At 42.5% G+C, this 23,434-nt stretch overlaps 1 protein-coding gene across 1 annotated transcript in view; it reads right to left on the minus strand.

Moving 5' to 3' along the window:
- The window catches only part of LOC143322729 (contactin-1a-like), a 63,184-nt gene that overhangs the window by 12,953 nt on the left and 26,797 nt on the right, over positions 1 to 23,434 (minus strand). Inside the window, exons 2-13 of the mRNA XM_076734119.1 lie at positions 17,564 to 17,698; positions 15,573 to 15,611; positions 8,240 to 8,366; positions 7,145 to 7,323; positions 6,698 to 6,793; positions 5,475 to 5,681; positions 3,285 to 3,384; positions 2,611 to 2,792; positions 2,203 to 2,327; positions 1,570 to 1,687; positions 1,092 to 1,239; positions 38 to 165 (exon numbers count right to left, since the gene is read on the minus strand). Of these exons, the coding sequence (XP_076590234.1) occupies positions 38 to 165; positions 1,092 to 1,239; positions 1,570 to 1,687; positions 2,203 to 2,327; positions 2,611 to 2,792; positions 3,285 to 3,384; positions 5,475 to 5,681; positions 6,698 to 6,793; positions 7,145 to 7,323; positions 8,240 to 8,366; positions 15,573 to 15,611; positions 17,564 to 17,618 (1,504 nt within the window). The 5' untranslated portion in view covers positions 17,619 to 17,698. The remainder of the gene's footprint in view (positions 1 to 37; positions 166 to 1,091; positions 1,240 to 1,569; positions 1,688 to 2,202; positions 2,328 to 2,610; positions 2,793 to 3,284; positions 3,385 to 5,474; positions 5,682 to 6,697; positions 6,794 to 7,144; positions 7,324 to 8,239; positions 8,367 to 15,572; positions 15,612 to 17,563; positions 17,699 to 23,434) is intronic.

Genomic DNA, 23,434 nt, shown 5'->3' on the forward strand with positions numbered 1-23,434 from the left:
AGAGAGTTATTAATTGAGTTCATTAGCTGGAACTTGCCTGTAACCAACAGAGAGCCCGTGCTGTTGGCCTTGCCCCGGTCATTCTCTGCGAAGCAGGTGTACCTGCCTTCATCTGCTCGCGTCACGTTGAGGATCTCCAGGCTGCCATCCTCCCAGATGAACACCCTGAGGAGAAACCAGAACGAATTCTTCACACACTGGCGAGAAAGAGCTGTATGATATGAAATATTCAGCACAATGTGAAGGTCAAAAGTCCAGCGTATGTTATTCCACTGATATGTGGATGATGAAAAATGATGAGGGTAGTCTGAATGTTTGCCAGTTCCCTAATGGATTCACGGCTATCCAAGAAGAAACGTATGTGAGGTTGAAACTACTCAACAAGACGCAACATTAAATTGCGCTAAAGGCAAGGCAACAATCTTTGATTCATTTTTCTCTGCATATTTCATATTCATGCATGACAAATACCATCGCGGCAGCCGCCCCGTCACTACTTCACACCGTCTCTCACGCAGACAGCCACCACAGAGGGTATTAGTGGGGCATATGCTGCATAGTAATTTGGCTGCTACTCCTCCTCTATGTGAATCCCAGTGTGGTGCACGGGGTTGTGTGGGGTGAGGGGAAAGGGTTGGGGGTCTTAGAGCTCGCAGATTAGGCTTGTTTTGTCAGTGAGGAGCACAAGACAGGAGTTCACACATCCTGTCTGTCCACGCTGATGAGCTTGAGAATGAGCTTAATGTCAACCAGTGACAGACAGCAAAGCAGTGCACAGCAATCACTGACAAATAACACTAAAGACTTACAGAGTAGATTTAAGAGATCTACAGTTTATCTACATCCCCCAAATCACTGTCTTGTATGTGTCTTGAGGGGATCGCCTCTAGATCCAGATACTCGTCCTTGTGTTAATATGACCCAAATATGTCTCACAGTCACAGGAAAAGGTTGATGAATGTTTTCATTAAATACCACCAAGGAAAACTGTGCCGTGATGAAGCAGCCTCTCTGAATGAAGACATGTCCTTGCAATATTTACAGATCAGAGGACAAAAAGAAGAGTGGCACCTCATGAAGAGACTGCTCACCTGGTAGAGTTGGAAAGCAGCTCTGTGTCTTTGCTCCAGGAGAAGGCAGGCTTTGGAGCAGCTTTGGGTCGACATTCGATCACCACACGGCCGTTTTTAGCTGCCAGGACTCTCTTCACTGGGTTGTGTTCAAACGTGGGAGCACAAGCTGAGGAGCGACGGTGTGGATTATTCATCACAAACTTAGTAGAATATGCATTCAGTGCATTCATGCATAAATGTATGAGACATTTTACATTCATAAAAATGTGTAGCTTACTGATCTAACATATTGTGCGTGCTATTTTGAATTACCAAAGTCCACTTTTCCAATTGTGGAGTTTTTTTTTTTTCAGCCATGTAAAAGTAGTTTTTCTTAACAAAATCTGACATTGCACTCTCTATGTCCTAATAAGCTCCAATTAGTCAGCTTGAAACATGACCTTTAAATCTCTGATGCAGCCATTTGTGCTGCGCTTGTAGCCAAAGTGTGACTCACCAAACACACGCAGCTCTGCGTTGGCATATATGAGTCCGTGGTGATTCTCTGCTATGCACTGGTACATCCCTGAATCGGTGAACGTCAAGCTGCTGAACGTCATCTCTTTCCTGTCCAACTGTGGAAAATAACAGCAGAGTGAAGTTAAAATAGCACCATTCTTCATTTCACTAGTTTCAAACTATAGCACTAAGCAAAGATTCAAATCAAACTGTTGACTGTTGACTTCCACAGAGAGAGATGACAATTAGATTATTTGACTGGGAGAGGATGCCATTAATGCATAATGATGTTTCCAGCCACATACATCAAACAGCCTCCCCCACACTGCTGTCACTACTGTACCTGCTTCTCTCTTGGGCATTTTTCAGGCCTGATGACAGTTGTTTCTATGGAGGGTTACACAACCCATGCTGGCACCCGCTCAATAACAACACGTACTATTTCCTGACATGATGTGTACGCGCAGTGCCAGCTTCCTGTCACTGCTGTGCTACTGTAACAACCCTGCGCTGCACACTGAACAGGTTCTAAGAGAGCTCACAGAGCTGCCAAGGAGGCTCTGAGCATTTTACAGCTGTAGCTAAATTGCTCAGTTATGGGACAATTAAGATTTATGAGTTTGAATATTACCAGCTCTCCATTTTTCAGCCAGCGGATGTGTGGTTTAGGTTTGCCGCTAGCGATGCAGGACATAGTGTAATCACTGCTGAGGTCTTTCTCGGCGCTGCTGATGTGCTCCACCCACTCAGGAAAAGCTGCAAATGAGCAAAATCAGAGTTACAGTGTTTGAGGAAAATGGAAGAAAACTACAAAGCTGCTGAATAATATATGATACCGGGTGATACTTGAGGCATTACAGTAGGTGTTTGATCTAAAAAAAGGAAAAGCCTGAGAAAATGCACCAGGTCCTGATAAGAACAAATGGCTGCTGGATTTACCCCACACGGTGAGCTTATCTGAGAATAGAGTACTGACAGATATTCTCTGCAACACGCTTTAACAGAAGGAGGCTGACATGACACCCAACATACGCCTTACCTTCCACAGACACACGTGCAGCGTGGTAGTCCTTTCCTCTCGAGTTCACCGCCTCACACTGATAGGTGCCGCCGTCTTCAAACTGCACGTTGTACAGGTGCAGATGGGCCCCCGCCATCCGCACCTCATGATTGGGTGGCAGCTGTCCGTCTAATTTCTTCCAGCGGATCTCGGGGACGGGGCTGGGAAGCGGAGAGAGAGAAAAATGACACACAAGGCAGGCTTCACATTGTAATGCACCGCTGCACTCGAGTCATCATCATTCTGAAACATATACATGATTTATAAATCATTCGGCTCGGTGAATGCATGAAGGGTAAACAAATATGGTGTTTTGAGAGATTGATACAGCCCTCTTACTTTAAATTTGTATTTGTTGATAGTCGATATGTACCACTGTACATACTGAAATCATTTAAATCAAATATTTCATGGCCTAATAATTACAAAGAGTAACATTTCCTCTTTATTTTATTACTGACTGAGCAACAAAGCCTCTAAAAACTTCATTCACATTCACAGAAATCCTCCTTTAAGACCACTTTTAAAGCACTTGAAATGTAGAAGAAAAGACTTTCTGTCTGATGCCAGATTTTCATGAAACCTCTCAGTCCAAACAGTGCACCTTTCAAACTGCACACCCCAACAAACAGACAATGATCCCTCACACTCACTTCCCCAAAGCGAAGCACTCCAAGGTGATGTTCTGCCCCACCAGGGCAGTGGTGTCTGGGAACTTGACTTTGAGGTCAGCGGGGTATTTCCTGATGGGACCTGAGAGGAACAACAGCAGAGCAGAATTATGTGCTCAATCCATTTCAAGCTGCTCAGCCTGAAACAAATAGCGGTTTCAGGATGATTTAGTGTTCATTATAAGCATCTTAGTGTTTATTTCAAGGTTTCCATCCCAGCCTCTTCTGTTATTACCTAAGTGGGTCATATGAAACAAAAGACACCTCTTTGTAAATGCTGTTTTACTCAGATGTCCTACTGAGACACACAAAAAGCACTATGTGACGAGACTTTTTAGGTTAGCAACACAAAGACTATATTTACATGCACACTAATATCCCTGGTTTTGACTATTTTGGGTTATGGCGTTTCCATGGAACCTGAGAGAACGGGTTATTCGTCTCCTCGTGCACATGCACGCATGAATCCGACAGTACTGTTTTTAGGTTTTTCATTGTGTGGGCTGTCAGGCGTTTGGATTTGGATTGTCCCAGGTTTTACTGGCACATTTCCAATGGGTTTGTCTCTTGCAGCCTCAGTTGGACAACTCTGTCATTTATAATGGAAACTTTTATCTGTGGTGTGACAGGGTCCAGACTTTGCAGTACACCGTGTGGTGTCTGTGATTTCTCATCATCTCAGTCACGCTGTCATTTCTGTGCCCACTGAGTTACCTCAGCAGGTGCAGATGAAGATAGTTTGGTTCATTTACGACACCAAAGCATTTGGTGGTTTGAATTTTTGTCATTTGACCAGCAGAAAGCAGGAGACAGGAACATGTCTCATTTACATTTCTGCTGTCATACTTTTATTTCAGCCTAATCATCAGTGCATTGTTAATCATATGAATATCCTTTGTTCTCAGGACAAACTACTAGTCCAGTCTGACTCTTCTATACGGTTTTGAAGCATCCAGGTTTCAATCACAGGACACGGTAGACCAGATAATACCTGTGATTCTACTATACATGTTAACACACATTGGAATAATACAGATGATATGCAACTCAAATGATGAGCAAGCATATCAAATGCAATCGCTGTGCCCTATTTGCACATACGCAAGGCATTTAAAAAGCCTTGGCAAAACGCGAAGGTAGCAGAGAGACAGAGTTGGACTTAAATACGGGCCACATCATTCCCAGAAGGCATCTCATGATACGTGTATGCATGAGAGAGCCCAAACAACTGCTGTGCTCCGCTCTGATCCCGACTTCTTTGGTGGGACACAACATTGTAGTTGGTGTTCTAAGCAACCACAGTTCTATTCAAAACACATCCGCCACAGGTGAAGCCGGCCAAAGTTACATAACCATGAGAGTCAAAATCAAACAATGGAATAAGTGATGGATTCTGGAAAGGGCCCCCAAGGAAAACGTTAAAATAGTCGCCTAGTTTTGTGTTTGTACCTCTTACATACGGTCGCACAAACAGGCAGAGCATTAATAAACTTAAGGGCATCGCTTTAGTTTTCTATCTCTGAGGCTGTTCATGTTCCAGTTCATTCTTCATAACATGCTCTGTCTTAAAGCCAGTTCTTGTGCGGCATTCGACTTCTGAGCTGAATTGTTCCTGTAAATCTCATTTAAAGAGTCAACACTGGCATGACCTTATCACATTTAAAACAGCCGCTGTTGTGATTAAACATGGCGCTTCAGTCGGGATGAGAGACAAAAAAAATCAATGCAGTATTTTGCTGCAACCGACGGAGTCACTTCTTATCTTCAAGCTTATTTTTGAAACTCATCTCTTTAAGACCTACTTTTCTCCTGCGCTCTCTCTCTCTCTCTCTCTCTCTCTCTATATATATATATATATATATATGGTTCAAATTCAACAGATGTTCAACTGATGTCTGTTGTTTTGAGTTTAAGTACATTTTATACATCAAAACACAAAATCTTTGCAAAAATCTCCATTAAAGTGAGAAGCATTAATTTGCAGTGAATTTCAAACGTCGCTATCATACTGTGATCAATCTGGTGCAGGAAAATTGACTTCTTATGTGGGTCATTTAACATCAATGGCTGTAAAACTCAAGAAAACAGAAATCTCAAAACTGCATGAATGCAATCAGAATTTATGGAAAAAAAACTGAAAAGATGATGGGTAGAAGGAAGTGAGGTACTGACGTTCAGCCAGAGGGACGAGGGGGATGTAGTTGGAGAAAACGCTCTTGGATATAGACGGGCTGGAAGCAATGCAGGAGTAGTTGCCGCTGTCCGAGGAGTCCACCTTGGAGATATAGAGGTTGCCAGTTATCTGGGAGACAAAACGCCTCTTGTCCAGTGGGATGAAGGTGGGAAATTCGTTGAGGATCCAGCGGAATGACAGCTCGGCTGGACAGAAAGAGACACGAAAAACACCACCCGTCAATCAAGACCCCGGACAGTCTGCAAAAGCTTTGGAGAGAGCCGAGGGAATTGGGTGTGAAGCTGGCTCACTCTGAATAATCTGAATACATGCAAAATAAAAATAGCACAATTGGTTGGTGCTGAGGGGGATTTATTATTCAAGCATCCATTGACCTTTTAGATGAAATCTTATAATTCTTTTAGCTGAGAGGCATAATAAGCATATTGCCTTGTTGAGGTAATTCGGATGCTGTGCGGAGAGTTCACAGTGCTTTCAGACTGTTGTGTTTGACTGATTTGCATTTGCATGAATATGAAAAATACACAAAATGAAAAAAGGAGGGGAAAAAAACAGAATGAGGCCACATACAGACCAGTGAAAGAGGGGAAAACAAACAACAACCCTTTTAATGGCATATTAGTCTGAACTAAATATGAGACTGATGAAATCATTTTGTGTTCTTTCCCTTTTGCATCCACGAGGGAGCAGGAGTAAAACCAGCATGGGGAAGAGTGCAAACTGAGAAAATCCCTTAGAAACTGATAATGAGACAGCGACAGAGTCAGTCATCATCATTATTTTTATACCTTAGAGGACATTAAGAAGGGCAATTCAATCCCAAGCCAACAGGGGACAAAAGATCTTTGGTCCATTTCAGAAATTCAGATCATCAGTTTCATGAAACCCCCAATGGTGGATAGAAAAAATGACTACTAATGACTGTTAGAGCAGTCACACTCGCATTTACGTACTGTATGTGTGCAACCTTCAGTCCAATGACTGTGGCACCAGAGAGGAAACCCACACAATCAAGGAGACAACATTAAAAAAAACACACAGAAAGGACGAGAAAACCAAAACAGGAAACAGCGCTAACGACTGTCCATTGTTCCATCCGCCCACTTATCAATCACATGCTAATGCTACATGATGACGGAGGCTGAGCGTAATCTTGTAGGAACACTTCAGCAGAAATGCACTCAGCTGTGACATGCTGTACCTGGATAGTGTGGTGGGGGAGCGCAGAGCAGCACGGCCCCCTGTCCCTCTTTGACGTACACCGACTCCCTCTCCTCCGAGGAGAAGAGATCAAGGTCTGAGAGGAAGAGACAAACGTCAGAATCTACTGTCATGCATGCATATTTGAGAATCTCCTGTGGTTTATTTCCTTAAAATCAACACAAAAGATTTCAGAACTGAAGTTTGACAGCTGTTTTTGCACTGAGTGCTAGCTTTTAATAAGAAAGTACATTGGCCATGGTGGCGTTATGAAGTTAGATCATTCCCAAATTGCACTTTCCACACCACTTATGATTTGTCCCAGCTGCCCTTGCAATTTCAGCGTGCTTTAATATGCATGACAGTACAGCTCCAGAGCAGTTCTCTGTTAATTCTGCACGGTGCATCATCGCAGCCTAAACGCAGGGTTCACATCTGGGTCACTTACATCCAAACTGGACCGAGGCCTCTCGGCTGATGACCGTGCCGTACGTGTTGGTGGCCAAACAGGCGTAATTTCCTACATGTTGGGTTTTAATGGGGTTGCTGATGACCAAGTTGCCTCCCACTAAACTATAATGGCTGCCTTCTGCATCCAGGTCAATTTCCATGTTGTCCATCATCCACCTGCACAAGAGACACAGTTAGGGTCAGCATATCTGTGCATTGTGAAAGCAGTGAGTCAACGATGATATGGGACTATGTATATATAATAATTGATTAGAATTGTTTACAAATGGTTTGTTTACATGGAGCACCACAAGGAGAATTTTGTCAGGTCAGTTGTTTCTTGCAGTGACATGCAGTATTTTAGTTGGATAAACATCTACTTACTGTAAGAATTTACCAAGACTCAAAAAATGGGAACTGTTTTATATAAAGGAATCACAAATTTCAAGTTTTGAAAGGCATCATGAACTGTACTGTAGGTGAACCCTCTTAAAAACTGAATACCAAAGCTACTTCTTTTCCCTCTGACATCTAATTCTGGGGGTCTCTGACAGTGAGACCGATTTGGGGGATGCCAAGCAATATCATTTACATACATTTACATCTAAATTGAAATGGATCACGCAAAACGGTTTAAATTTTGAGCTGCAAAACGAGGTCGATATATGATGGCAGCACTGTTTGTGCTGCTGCTGCTGAAGGAGCAACATCTTGTTTGTTAGCTTTTTCAGGCATGTCACATTTTGGCATTTAAATTATTATTAATATGAGGAAAAAACAAACATCTGCTCCAAACAAAATGAGTTGTGCAGGTTGTCTGACAACACAGTTATGTGGGAATGGCCTGAAAATATATCACACAATCATGCACTGCTGGATGGTACACACACACACACACACACACACACACACACACACAGAGTAAATCCTGGATGTGTATGAAGGTTAAAACAAGCATCCTTGCGACCTTGCCATTTACAGGCAGTTCCTGAACCAGTCTGAAAACAGCCTGAGAGATGGCGAACGATGGGAGCCACACAGCACATTCACGGCTGGCAGTAATGAGACTGGGTTTATGGGGAACATATGTTACTTGTATGTGGCGGGTGGACTGGCCCGAGCCCGGCAGCTCATGGTGATTTTTGCCTCGGGCGACTCCTCGGGGTAGATGGTCTCCACCGGCTGCTCCTCAAATACTGGCCCATAACCTGTGGCTTCATCTGCCGACAACAAACAAATGAGACCAGAGTAAATAACAACAAGCTGGGTCAGATTTACAAAGAGGATATATCGAGGTGTTAGAGCTCAGCGTCTGTCTGGCATTTCTGGGGCAGTTCCATCAAAAACGAGACAGCAGGTTTCAGATGTAATACAAAAAAAAAAAAAAAACATACTGACTAGACTCTGAGACTGCCCCTGTGCAGACCTGCCTTTTAATATTTCAGCCCCGTTTGTGGTTTTCACTGGAGCACGTACCTCTATTGCTTTGTTACTGGTGTCAGAGAAATCCTGGTTCTAGCTTTAACTAATCTCATCCTTGAATTCACACAAACTCTCTTTTAGACATGATGCAGTGTAATAAGCCCCCTGCTTTATTCCAAATCACAACATCACGCTAATTATGACAGAGATGGGCTCACTCAGGTGCCAAGCCACAGCGACACATTCATCTGTTGCCAGTGAATATGATATTATTATAAGCTAATACAAATCCGGGAGCTGGAAATGCTAACTTGACTTAGCATAATCCAAACCCCTTTCATATTGCATGTGTCATCGTCAGCGCTGTGAAGCAGTTGCACTGGCAAATCCAGGGAGAAGAGTCCCCTTGATGAAAATGCCTTTCTTGGTTCAATCTGGCTTTTACACCGTCAACACACACATACAATTAGCCCCGATTACTCATTAAAACAGACAGACATCACGAGCAGGGGCATGAATAAGACATAAACACAATGCCAGGCTATGAATAAGCAATGAGGCGAAATGTTCTCAAACGCTGATTATTCTCTCAGATCAAGAGTGTGTGTAGGTGACTGCAGGAATACAAATGTGAAGGGTGTGCGAATGTGTGTGCGCATGTGTGTTATTCCCCTGCGTCTCTGAGTTTTAAGAGTGCACAGCTGACACCTCAATGGGGAGAAGCTCGCTCTTTCAGACAGTAATATCCCGCTTCTGCTCGATCCTTCCAACCAGTCCTGCACCGGCGCTTCGGATTCGCTCGCTCTGAAAATGTCATATTGACTGACAGTGAGTCACCTTTAGAAACCTGAACAAAAGATGCTTTTACTCATAATGTTCTGCAATTACAAGCAAAAGAACGGAAAGATACGTTTGCACAGGATAACAAGAAAATAGAGCAAGAATCAAAGACGTTCCTGCGGTCCAACATGTGTGAGCACCAGACATCACTGTACAGTAACCTCCAATACTGTGTAGTTCAACACCAGCATGCACATTTATCTGCCTCTGCTGTACAGATGCAAAAGGAATTAAAAGTCTTATAATCCCAACTAGCATGAAGACAGTTAACTGCACCCTTCTCACACCAGGACGGCCAACCAGGAGGCAGCAATTAAGACGTTAGGAGACAGGATCCACTCCCGCTCACACACTCCAGCAGCCAACCATGTGCGAGTGCTTGACACTGATGCAAATCCCAAGGACTCCGAATTACTGCTGGCTGGCAGAGAATAAAACATACTATAAATGGGACACTGTGGGACCGATGGAAGGTAAATTAAGTGGAAAGCTATGTTCTGGGAAGAAGTGAGAAAGAAAAAAGCAATGGTGAAAAAAAAAAAAGGAGCTGAAAGAAAGACTCACATGGACGAGTATAGTAAAGGGACTACAGTGACCCTATTCTACTATTGCACTTAGATTGCTCTGCATGAGCGTCAGATAAATGCTTTGCATGTAAATATGAAATATAAATGCGGATGGGCTGGAGGAGAGGAGTCACTGAGGCTGTGGTGCAGTGCTGAAATAGCAGTTGGAGTGTAACTCGGAGAGATGAGCACTGGTACCGTTCCTATCCTTCCCCTGTAATGTGGGATGTGACAGATGGTGAAGGGGAGTGTTAAAGCAGGCCACATAAGGCCCACTGCCTGGAGACACACACAGGCCTCTTCCACTCTCCCTGCCTCGTTTCACTTTCTCTGTCTCTCTCTGGCTTCCCTCTGTCCTCTCTCCATCTCTCCAACCTATATCCTACTGTCATGCTCTGCCCCTCTTTCTTTACATTTCCTGGATTTCCTTTTAAAACTCCTTCGATTCTGAAGCGGGGCTCAGGGACGGCGATGTCAGTCAGTCAGCCCAGCACTTTAGTCAAATAGAAATATCTCTACAGCTATGAAAACTTGGTTTCGACATTCATGGTCCGCCAGATGATGGATCCTACTGGCTCTAGTGATGCTCTAGTGCCACCGTGAGGTTGACATTTTTGGTTTTCAGTGAAATGTCTCAACAAATACTGGATGGATGTCATTCAAACTTGATACAGATATCCACAATGCCCATAAGATGAATCCTAATGACTTCGGGGAACCCTTAGCTTTTCATGCAGCCCGTTATGTTTTGTCCAAAACACAAAGAATCTTTTCCCAACTCTCCAAAGATACATCATCATCTCTTTGAATCTGTGTTATCCTCTCTCTACGGTATGTATCTGTGTGTCTCTCAGGTTCACTTTTTCCCTGCATAAAACATATAAAAGGCTTAAAGTTGCTCCCAGAGAAGGCTGTATCTGTACTAAAAATGGGAAGAAAGACACACACATACACACTAGTCAGAGGCTATGTGTCTCCAGGGCCTGCTAGAAGTGATCTTCCTCTGGACAGACTTCATTATCAAACACGGACTCCTATTAAACTGAAGAGCAGGTAACTTTAGACTCTCATCTGAAATGCCATACAGCCTGTTATTTTAGGAACCTGCTCTCTTCCCTAGCATCAGTTTTCTAATGAGACATCAATTATTCATTGAGGTTTAAGACATGATTTTGGGTGCATAACAATGGCTTGTTAACTTGAAACAGTAGAATACATGTGAGCGTAAAACAGCTGTTCTATTTGTTCAATTCTTTTATTATTTAACCTGTCAAGATTTCCAGCTGTTTCAAGGGTTGTCGTTCCCGTTTTGCAAACAAAGTCTTTTGTATGTGTATTTCTTTCAAAAGTCACATAATTACCCCAAATCCCACAGGAACTTAAATCCTCTGATGATTTTGACTTTGCTCACAGCTGTGCTTTTTGGCTGCATCTGCTGAGCAGTTTGTTTGCATGACCAAGAGAGTGTCCAAGTGGGACAGATAACATATTGTTTCCTGGAAGCATCAAAAGCACAATGTAGCAGTAATTACCCACAAGCCCTTGAGCCACATACGAGGCACGGTGGCAGACCAAATTATCCCTGGGGTAGAATTCGACTTTAAAAATTTCATAGGTTAAATAAATAATTATTCTGCTTCACCGCAAGTTCAACTAGTGTGCAGAAGTGTGGACATAAGGGTGGCAGTCCCGGTCAGCGTGTGCTCAGTGTGGTGTCAGCTGTGCTATCGCAACCGCTGCTGTCAAAAAGAGTGATTCTCCAAAACTGTGGCTGCAAGAGAGCAAAGCATCATCCATTTCTCAGCTGTCCATCAGATGTTCAGCATGTTCAATATGGCTGCAGGTAACGATTAGCGATTAATCTAATGACTATTTTCACGATTAATTGTCTTACCTAAGTGTCAGAAAGTTGTGAAAAATGCTTGTAAGAATTCTCACAGGCCAAGGTGACATCTTCAAATGTGTTGTTTTGTCTGACCAAAGGTCCAAAAGACAAAGACACTCACTTCACTGTCATGTACGACAAAGAATCATCAAATCATGACATTTGAAAAGCTGCAACCAGCAAACGACTGGCATTTTGCTTAAATAATAGCTAAAACGATTAATAGCTGTGGATTCATTTACTGTCGATGGACTAATCTTTTTCTCTAATTTTCAATAAAAAAAAATAAAAAACTTTGATTACACTGCGGGGCAGGCACTCAAACCATCACGCCCACCTGCTCAATAATGTCATGCCTAAGGTGGTGAATTCAGCCTTATACTGGCAAAACATGAGTGCGTGAAAAGTACTGAGCAAACGGTTGGGCAGCGGAGAAGTGATTTGAGAAGTCTCTCGACATTTTGATAAATTTTAATGCCATCTTTCAACCCTGCAGGGGATTACTTGGTACTAAAGAGATATTGGGATGTATCGCTTAAACAGCAGAATGATGGGCATTAACATTGCTCCTGGCTGAACGATAAGCACTGTGCCCCAGCTGGAAGGCCACCTACACAATGTTATGCCCTTTGAGGAGTGTGAGATCAACTCTGCCTCCTCCTAAGGCTACTTCATCTTTGTCCAAGTTTGGCAGATAATTCAAAATTCTCACATTTTTCAGTGCTGAGCGAACTGAACCACTGTTGTCTAAAACGTATCAGACCTCAGGAACATTTAGCAGACGCCTTGCTGCATCGTGGCGTGTTATTTCTGCACAAAAGTGGAGCTAATGTCAACATGTCCAGGAGGCGACACTCCAGGCAGGCACACAGGCTGTAAAAGTCACCTACCGTCGACGCTTCATGGAGAAGAAAAGAAAATGAAAGGGTGAAAAAAAACAAAAGAGAGACCACCAGAAAAAAGGAACCCTCTCCTCACAGGATCCATCAACAATTCAACCTGCACGCGGCATCACAACTTGTTCCCAAGCAACGAAGCAGCAAGCCTTCCTTTTTCCAATTTACCCCTTGCTGACAGTCTGCCTCCACTTTATTTTTCTCCCAGAGAATAACACACACGCTACAAATCGTATGCTGATAAAGCAGTAAATACTGACAGCACAGCACCTGATGAACAGGAAGGTACTCTGACTGATCAAAACTCTCCATTTATTATTTATGAAAACAGATCTACAGTATTTTTGGAAATGGAGAAAGTGCCACAGCGTTCTGATTTGGTGCATCTTTGAAAGTCACGCTTGGAGGGTTTCATATTCCTCCTGCCAACATGCACAACTTAAAGAAATGACGACATTCTGGGGAATCTGTTTCTGTACTTCATTGCCGAGCGTTAGATGAAAAGATTGGACTATTTCTGGACTCTTTCATGGCCAGGCACAGAGACTTCCTGGACTCTCTACTGGTTGCCTGGCAACCTCAAATACTGAACCCTACCAAGAAATAGTCTGGCCCGGTGGTTTATACACTTTGGTTTTTGTACAGATTAAACAAACAACATCCAGCTCGTTAATTAGAGCGCTTTAGTTGCTTGGTTTGCTGATTATCTTTGGACTGAGCCAGACTTGCTATATCCACCGTTTCTAGTCTTAAAGCTGCAGTAGGTAACTTGTATAAAAGTAATGTTTTGCCCTGCCCTCTTCTCGATCTTACCTACTGCAGCTTTAAGCTACCTATGATACGACAGCTTCACATAAAGCATGACATGAAAAACAGCAGACAGGACAGCGGTTAAGAAAAATCATTTTAAAAATCACAAGCAATAATTCATTTAATATGTACACAGAAATGTTCATGGTTGTTTGAATGAACCACACGACCTTTTTTTCCTCTCTCATCCGTCATAAGATCACCACACAATGAGGCAGGGCGGCTCTAATACGGTTTCTAGCTCTAATGACCATCCTAAATTGATCTGCACAGGAATGTACAGTGTAATGTCTTGGACTTTAACCATCTCCATTTAGATTAACGTACATCTGCAAGTGTGAGAAAACCAGAAATAGCAACCGTCGAAAGAAACATGACCTCCAGATAGATCTGAATTTGTCCTGTGCTATTGTGGACCATGAAAGAGGAAGCCGTCTATCACTGCATGTCCCTTAACAAATCCTGACAGGCAGATATTATAGTTTTACCACCGCAGGGGCTGCAGTGGGCATAAGATGGAGAGCCACAACTGAAGCTCATTCGGATCTGACATACATATTTTCTTTGGTTTTCATTGTATTGCAGAAAATGAATAAAGCAAGTGTGAAAGCTCGAATAGCGTGTGTTTAGGTTAAGCAGAAGACGAATATGTAGAAAAAGTATTATGTCTTGTTTTTTTTTATAATAGCTGAAACTGTTAGGAGAGAGGAGCAGTGCTATCACATGAGGGGTTTTTCATATGGCCTGGCTCACATGCAATAACAGGAGTTCTAAGCAAAACAGGAAATTGTGCGACACGAACGCTGAGGATGAGGACGAACGCAGACCCTTTTATATAATACACAATAAGAAAGTCACAAGTCACTCCTTCTCTGCTCATGCTCAACAGATCTGCTTCGCTATAAACACAGCCTGTTCCCCATCTGAACTCCAAGGCCACAGGTTCATCAACCTTCCAGGAAATATGTGCAACTTGTTTGTCTATTGGTTTGACACAAGTGTTATTTTTCACATCTCAGGCGTTTACTTGCATTGTTTGGTCCCATGCATTTCTCAGTCACAATTACAATTACAGTCATTTTGCAGACGCTTTTATCCAAAACGACGTACATATGAATTCACACACCGATGGCACAGCATCGGGGGCAGTTTTTGGGGGTTCATTATCTTGTCTAACTTCAGCATGTGGAGTGCCAAGGCCAGGGATCGAGCCACTAACTTCCTGATCGGCAGCCGACCGCTCTACCTCCTGAGCTACAGCAGCCCTGTTATTTCTCTAATGCACTTTGACAGAACATAGATAAATAAAAAGCACAACACTTGTAAACCCTGTGACCTTTCTGGTTATCTCATGTTCTCTGTAGCTTCAAAGTCGGCACTGAGCTGCAAACCTTATCTCCGCCGACGGAACATTTTATGGATATTTTGTGCAGAAATATATTACAGCTCAATCATGTCCCACGCAAGACAACTTTGGACACACATGAATGAAGATTTTTGGTGGAAACTGAAAATTGCAGTTCCATTCTGTGAAATGCAGTAAGTGGAGGAGTCTCTTGGCTAAGTCGATGGTGCTGGGAAGCTTGCTGCACTAACATTTAGCAGAGAAATGGCTTTGTCTGTGTCTGTGTCTGTATGTAATATTCATGCTGTGGCGGCATAAATCTGTTTACACTCCTTCCTTATGGGGAAAAAACACAAGTCTCCATAACATAAACCATTAGCTTGAGGTTGGAGACTTGTGTTAAGGTTAAGGTAAGGGTTAGGGAGGTAGCGGTTATCATTAGGGTTAGGGTACATCTCCAAGAAATGAATGCAAGTGTATTTAATGTCCTCTGAAGTGGCACAAACACAGTCGCACATGTAGGTGTGTATTTGTGGTGAAACCAAGAAGCATTTATTTTTAGCATTATTTCAATGCAGAAAACATAGACAGAATCATGTAGCTTGATAACAAAAACACTGGAACAAGTAACCATGATTATTTTGTGTTATAATCAGTCTTACCTCCATAAAAGTCAGGCACCTCCCCATGCATTGATGCATCTGTAACAGTTACGAAAGGAAATCATGTCAACACATTGAACCACCATGCTACAAATATGGTATTTATTGATGATAACATCCTGAGCACCTGAACTGCAGGTGCAGTTCCCTCACTTCTCACAAAGTAGAACAAGAAAAATGGATCAAAACAAATCGTTTTTTCAGTGAAGAGCAGATCTTTGAGAGAATCCCTTTTTTTTGCTGCTGAGAATGTGATGAATGGCTGGAAACCCTGCTTTGGACTGAAGGAATGTCTGTGGCTGAAGGCCATTTCTGTGAAATCCATTACATTCTGTCTGTCACAATAACACGAGAAAACGTTCGTAGTTGGACTGAATGAATGTGGGTTTAATTACTCTGTGATGTTGTATTCAAATGGTGAGCAATGCGCATTTGGTTAAAGCCTGATGATTAAACAATAATCCAAACTGTTAAACTCTGTTGTATCCTTACATTGTAGTCTATAGTATAAACCTGACTGAGGACCTGACTTGTAGGATAGTGTGTGCTTGACTTTTGTTCTGCTGTCATAGCATTAATGTCACATTAACTATCAAACTTTATTCCTGTTGGGGCTAAACAAAAATGTCAAGCCGATGTTCTCTCCCCAGAATAACGGCCCGAGTCTGTTGCTTGGCTGCTGTCTGTTTAGATAGAGCAGCCATACAGTTCAACTCTGTGTGGATGAAGTGTGTGTGTGTACAGTACAACTATGTATGTGATGTTTTTGAGCGTTTATCTGCCCAATCCTGCCCTTTAGATGTAGTGTATGTGAGTGCATTTTCAACAGGATATTCTAAGATTTAGCTCTAGTGCTGCTAAAACCTTTGGTGAACTCAGCTATAATAACACAAGTGCCTTACCATGTAGCAAAAAAGAGAAAAAGAAAGATAAATCTCCGAGATCTAAGAGCCTGTTTGAGAAAGATGTGGTGTGAAGTTGGGAGAATTCCCAATCCCAGCTCCCCCTCTTTTCAGCTCATGTGAAATCAAATCTGAAACAAGTGAGAATAGCCTAAGGTATGAGAACACAGAGGAGGTTGCATCTTTTTTTACACAGGTCATTTTCAGACCTGCTGTTCTCTGACCACTTTGCTTTGTTTCCAACACAGCTGATGACGAAAAGAGGAATGGAAACCTGCAAACTCCAGGCTCTCCAAAGCACGCAGCAGCCCAGCCTGGCCTATCAGATGTACTGTACTCTGTATGTTATTCTACAATGTGTGCTTTTACAGCTGGCCTTAGCTATGTGTACCATATCTTAAATGTATCTACATCTGATTTATAGATCTTTAAAGCTTGTTAACACCTCGCCTCCCTTGTATCCCATTCATCCTGACAATCCAGTTTTGACATGTGCTTCCAGCCTCCAAGCTACCTGCCACCACGTGCTTTTTATGTAGTAGCTGTATGAGAACATGAGACACACTGCACTGGCAGTTTTTTTAGCAGTCGTACCAGTTAGCGGCTGTTGCTAAATGAATGTCTGACAGCTGGATTTTTGGATGGCGATACTTGAAAGATGAAGGACATACTGTACAAGTATAAAGAGTTGGGCTAAATGAGCCGAGTCCTTTTGATTTCTGCGTGCTGCTCACCAGCAAGCTCTAAAAGAAAATTCCCAGAGAGCAAACTGCCACTACTGCTGAGCTAATTACAACATTTCTTGCAGTATCAGTGATGCCTAACAGGTCCTAGTATTGTGTGTTACATGTTTGTATTTCAGTTGTAGCTGTGTTTCAAGAAACTGAAAGACTCTTGGGGTCATACAGACATTCAACAGCTATATATAAAGCAGCGTGATTGTCACATTAAAAAAGGCTGAGCATGAATTCTTTTTGGATTTTTGGAGATCCTGTCATCCAACAGCAGGGACACAGTATCTCAAAATATCTTTTAACATGCTCCGTCAATTAATTTCGCTATTCCCTTTCAGCTGAATGTTCTACTGACCTGCTGGGGAGAGTGAGAGGACCAGGAGATGGAGAAGCAGCGTGAGGTGCAGCATGATGTTGAAGTGAGGACCACCTGGTGGGGTTACAGCGACAAGCTCAGCTGATGGAACATTAGCAGGACTGCCTGGCTTTCCTTGAAGAGATATAAAACAGAAAGCAAGAGAGGCTGTCAAAACATAGAAAACTCTTCCCAGAGGTAAATCTATGTGTTAGCAGCTACTGTCAATTTACAACAAATATGATGAAACCTCCACTGCCCTTCAGCCTGAGTGTATTTAGCACAATATCGCAAAAATATAGAACAGCTGTGCAAAAAGAGGCTCTTAACCTGTTGAACAATTAACTGTGTGGCCTCTTTCGGCCCGAATCTCAGTTTCAGTCACAGAAAAGCATGTTAATGCTAAATGTACTCTGTGGGTGATACTGTCCCTTACAGGAGAAATATGCCCAGTATGGCAGCCTCGCTGTGTGTGTAATGCATAAACTATATTAGAATCAATCTGTGTCACAGCACATGATGACCGTCGCCGGCCAATCCCTGCCTTCATGCGAGCCACCAGCAGACAGTGTGGCAGCATCTTTACTGGGTGTCTGCTTCCTGTCAGCCTCCAAGGCACCAGCTCCTTGATAGGCTGACGACTGATGACTGACATTTGGACAGTTCCCAGAAGAAAGCCCGAGCCCTGGTTTAGCTGAGCAGTCATCTCGCTGCTCACTCACCGCCCCCGAGACGTTAACACCACACCAGCAACCACCAGCGGCGCCAGCTCGCAGCCTCACGCCCAGTAACACAATACGAAAAGCAACAGCTGTCTGAGTGCAGAGCGCCGACAGCGACAAGAGGAAGAATGATCATTTCTCCAGAACGGTTGAATATCGGAGTTGAAATTTTACTCCTTAATGTGTTGTCTTCATATATAATTCATATTCTTAATCAGACTGTTGATTGATGTCAGTGTTATTAAACATACCAGAGGTCCACCATTACAAAGATGTACAGACTTCAGATAATTGTTATACCATTTCAACTTATGATCTTTTCAAGATGAAGGTAAGATGGACTGAGGACTTCTGAGTGATGCTGACTGTGCCTGTTTTCCAGTGGACTGGTATCTAGCTGACCACATTGCTAATTTTAACAGACTTACCAAATTAAACATGTAATTATCGTCATAGAGAGAACTACGAATTGGAAAAGGTAGGTATGTGTCTGCTTGCAGGTGCTGGAACAATCAAAGTGGGTACATTTTCAGCATGATTATCAAGTGCTGTGACATTTTAAGAGCTAACAGAGAATTGATGTAGAAAAAGCTCTCATTTGCACTATGATTTTTGTCAGTGGGCGAATTTCTATCTCCCAGTTTTTATATATTTCCTTTTTCCCTTTCAATTTGTGCATAAAAAAAAAACCTGAGTGGAAACAGAAAATTTGAAATTTGGCTTATCAACAAAAGCTAAATTTGTGTATTTGTGTGACTAAATGAATAAATCATGACGCACATGACGATTGTGCCTTAAACCTCCACTGAAGCTTCTGTTCGACTGAAACATCAGCTTTGTGCAGAGCAAAAGGAAGACTGTAACGCTCCTCAGATTAATACATGAAATAAACATAAAATCCATATGTCCTTCATGTTTTCCACATTTTCTTTTTCCCTGTTTGAGGTCTGACTGACGCTCATTTAATCACATCATCTCGATGCAGCCTCCTCCTCTGCAATGGTTTAATGGCATACGCCTGCAAAATTAGCACCACCAGCTGTTTATCTCCATGAACTAACTCCTAATAATCACACAGAGTCATGGATGGTTTAATTCACATTTTCTGTTGCTTATTTTCTCAAAATTCGGTTCAAATTTGCACCGTGTTTGGATGGAAACCTAGCTGCTGTGAGTCAATTCTAGTTTGTCAGTGTCAGCGTTCGATGACCTGAACTCTTTTTCAGCAAACGCTGCCAGAACTCACAACAAAATGTAACACCTTCATATTTTTATGTACTAGTATCACAGTGCTGAGCATCAGTTCAATATCAGCAGACATTTCCATTCATTCACAGGTTGTGCTGGACTGGTGTGTGTTGATTAGAGTGTAATTGAACATGAGGCAGACACTATTGATTCTTTGTGCACTGCCTGAGGTGTCAGCTGGCGAACACTCAGAGGTGTGACTGCAGGATTGAGATCTCAGCTCACCAGAAATATGGAGTCTTATTACAAAAGATGGATTAGATAGAAGAGAGTCCGCGTAATATGCCAGCTCTGCATGACACAAGCAGAACTGCATGTCATGTAGACACACAGGGATACACATACAAATGTCAATCAAGAGAAATGAGCAGACGCGCTGCACAACTGCACAACATGCACAATAAGTTGGACATGATGTCCGAGCTGTACAGCTGCAGAAAAGCAACACAGAGGGGATTTCATCTTCGCACTGGCCCGTATCCTAGCAACACCTTTCAAAAGGAGCAGTTTGTGTGCTGCGGGGGGCCTTTTGTGACCGCCAATGAAACTATGCAAACACTCATTTTAATCTGGAACAACACTGCTGTTGTGGAACGAAGACTGAGCAGCTCTGCTCATCTATTAAAGACATTCATCTGCTGAAGTCAGACGAAGCACTGAAAAAAATGAGTTTATTAAAACTCACTCTTTCCCTCTCTCCACGTTTACACTACAGCTATAGAGCTACAGTAAGATAATTTCTGTAACTCATAAATCATAAATGAGCCTAATAGATGCACTTAGGAGATGAGGGGAGACGACAAGGAGGCTCGTTATAGCGTCAGAGCACATAGTGGATAGACCAGTCCCGTCTATCCCATTAAGAAATGTCACTGAATTGATATACTGTAAAAAAAAAAAAAATCAGACCAGCACCACACAGAAAGGCAGCATGCTCTTAAAATCAGTATTAATGGGACCTCCTACCTCTCCTGTCCCATCTTAGCAGCCTGGATGCACGTGATGAGAGTGCTCCAGTCATCACAGTAAATCACATGGCCCAGATGTGACAGCCCTCAAACAAGGCCGCTTCTTCCCCCCCATAAATCACACTCTGGACGATGTCAGAGCTATTACTGCTCGGGGTTTGATTTTGGTGGGTTTTCTAGTCACGTTTTTTTTTTTTTTTCCCCCTTTCCCAGCTTTGCTCGCTGAATTTCAATCTCTTTGTCTTTGTTCCCCTTAGAATTCTCAACCCTATTGCTCAGAAATCAGACATCATATTACACCAAGTCGATTCTGCTGGAGGCTGATTCTAGACTCTCCACTGCCGCACTGCGATGACCAACACTGTCATTTGCACTTTTTATCATGACCCCATAACCCCCTTAGGGTGCTATAGGCTAAGTGAGCGTGAGCGAAACCTCTCCTTTTCCGCGCTCGGCCTGATGTGTGCTGCATAATCGAGTGGCTAACTTTATAGAAACGTCTTCTCTTATCGGCTGGGGCAGATCCAGTGATGTGGGGGAGGAGAGAGGGAGAGAAAAGAAGATAGGGTGGAGGGGCGGTCAGAGTGCTTGACTTCAAAAACAAGATGTTGCTCCAACAACCCTACCCCCGCCCCCGCCAGCATCACTTCTTACATACACAAACACCATCAGCCACATCACCACAATCAGTCATTAACAACAGATTTACAGTAATCCTGCAAAGGGAAGCCAAGATGGGGTTAACGCTGGATTGGTCTTAATCAGTCAGAGAAAATCAGCACTGCTTCGTGTCAGCTGCTGCAGCATCCACGTCTGAACGTCTGAAGGATGCAAACATTTAGCAGTAAAGACACACTGTACTGTTTCTGCTGCCCTGCTCTGTTTAATATCATTCTAAACTGTTTTTAGCACTGTTTGGATAAAACAAATATTAATTTTTTATAGACCGTCCTTGCTATTATTATTTTTAGGTCTGAAATTGATATGAAAAAGCACTTGGTGAGTTTCATTTCTCCAACAATGACAAAAGCAAATTGACAGTGTGCCGGTTTCATTTTCACCACTTTAACGTCACATTGTGATGATAAAAGAATAGTTTGACATTTTGGACTTTCACGCTGAGAGCTGGATGAGAAGATTTATTCCACTTTCACGTCTGCATGGTAAATATGAAGCTGCAGCCAGCAGTCGGTTAGCCTAGCTTAGCATAAAGACTGGACACAAAAGGGAAACCGCTAGCCTCCCTTTTGCTCAGGCACACTAATTGACATTTTATATCTCATTTGTTTAAAACACACAGGATGACACACTTTGTTACTTATGGACAAAGCCATGCTCGCTGTTTCCTGTTTCCAGTCCTTGTGCTGAACTGAACCAAGGCTGCTGGCTATAGCTTCATATTTAGCAGACAGATGTGAAAGTAATACTGATCGTCTAATGTGAGCAAGAAAGTGATGAGACATATTTCCCAAAATGTCAAAATAATTGTATATTATTGGAAGAGGGTTCGCTGGTTAATGTAGTCCAGTCTATTTTTTCCCATCCCTGCACCCCTACAGGGCAGTGAATTACCGCTTCTGCTGAGGCATGAGATGTGAAATCCAATATCAACACAGTGTCTGATGACTACTCATCCTAAAAGCACACATTTTGTGATACAACAGATAAGATTTAGTGTCATCACCAAATGAAACAGGGAAAAAACAAGCGAGACAGGCAGAGGAATATCGATCCAGATTAAATTTAGATGAAACAGTGAGACACTGGGTCTGAAATCATCTGTGAGAGGCAGCAGTGACTTAGTCTGGTTTAAGGAGCATTACTGTTCAATCTCATTTTATCTTTATTCATCCTGAGCCTGCTGAGAGCAGTTGCTGTTTTTCTGATTCACATTCATGAAATTACACACCAACATGCCTCTCAGCTGCCCAGTATAACCACTGGTGGTCCGCTGAAGCAGCTGGGAAGTTTGATCATTCCATTTTTCCATCAAGCATTCAGAGAGCAGGTGTGTACACCAGCCAGCCTTCTTCAAAGTTGCAAAAGGCTCTACAAAAAGTCAGTTTTCAGAAGTAAATCATCTGCCATAGTGTCACCAAATATTCTTTCTCTACTTAAATGTGTTTCTTTATAACGTATTCTGCTTGGGGGAAATAGCCAAATTGTCTGAGGTTTGCTATTTAAATGCTTCTCTCTTAAATGGAAAACAAGAAAGAGGAAAAAACACAGATGTTTTCACGTCTGATGAGATCAGACACCTGATATGACTACATACTGTGTTTAAACATAAATCCCAGAATGAAACAAGCTGCGATCCCTTTGATTCTTATGCTGAATCAGTGTTATTTTACCACAAAGCAGTGGTGATACATTTCGTCTGACTTATGAATTATTTATGACAAAATCATTGATTTTGATTCTAAAATGAACCATAGACAGCTTGTGTCTTTCCAACCTGACTTCTGAAAAATGAACTCTTCTCTACTGCATCTGCGTGGAAACTGAGACTGGACTCGGCTAAAGACAAACAGGATTTCTATCTCTCAGAAGACCAACAGAATGATTCAATTAAATAAAGGATACAGACACAGGCTATCCAAGTCTATTACACAGCAGATAAAGCTGTAACCCCAAGACACACAAAACAACACCTGCAGAAAAAGACATGCTTTGTGCTGCCCAGGTCCCCTGTTGCTAAGCAGGAACTGTTTCAGCACTTAATAGAAAAAAATAACATTATTTTTCAGACTGTAACAGCTGGATTTCTTCCACAGGCAGAACTCACTTTCCACTTTTCCTTTTCAGCAGTCCAGGGTAGAAAACAGCAGTCACCTAAACCGTTGTCTTTAAATCAACCTGTCTAATAATTGATTATTATTCACCAATAAAAAATGCTAATGTCAGCCATATGTTTTGACAATTTCTGGTACAAC

The sequence above is a fragment of the Chaetodon auriga genome, chromosome 6, assembly GCF_051107435.1.
Source record: "Chaetodon auriga isolate fChaAug3 chromosome 6, fChaAug3.hap1, whole genome shotgun sequence".
In the NCBI taxonomy this organism is placed as follows: Eukaryota; Metazoa; Chordata; class Actinopteri; order Chaetodontiformes; family Chaetodontidae; genus Chaetodon; species Chaetodon auriga.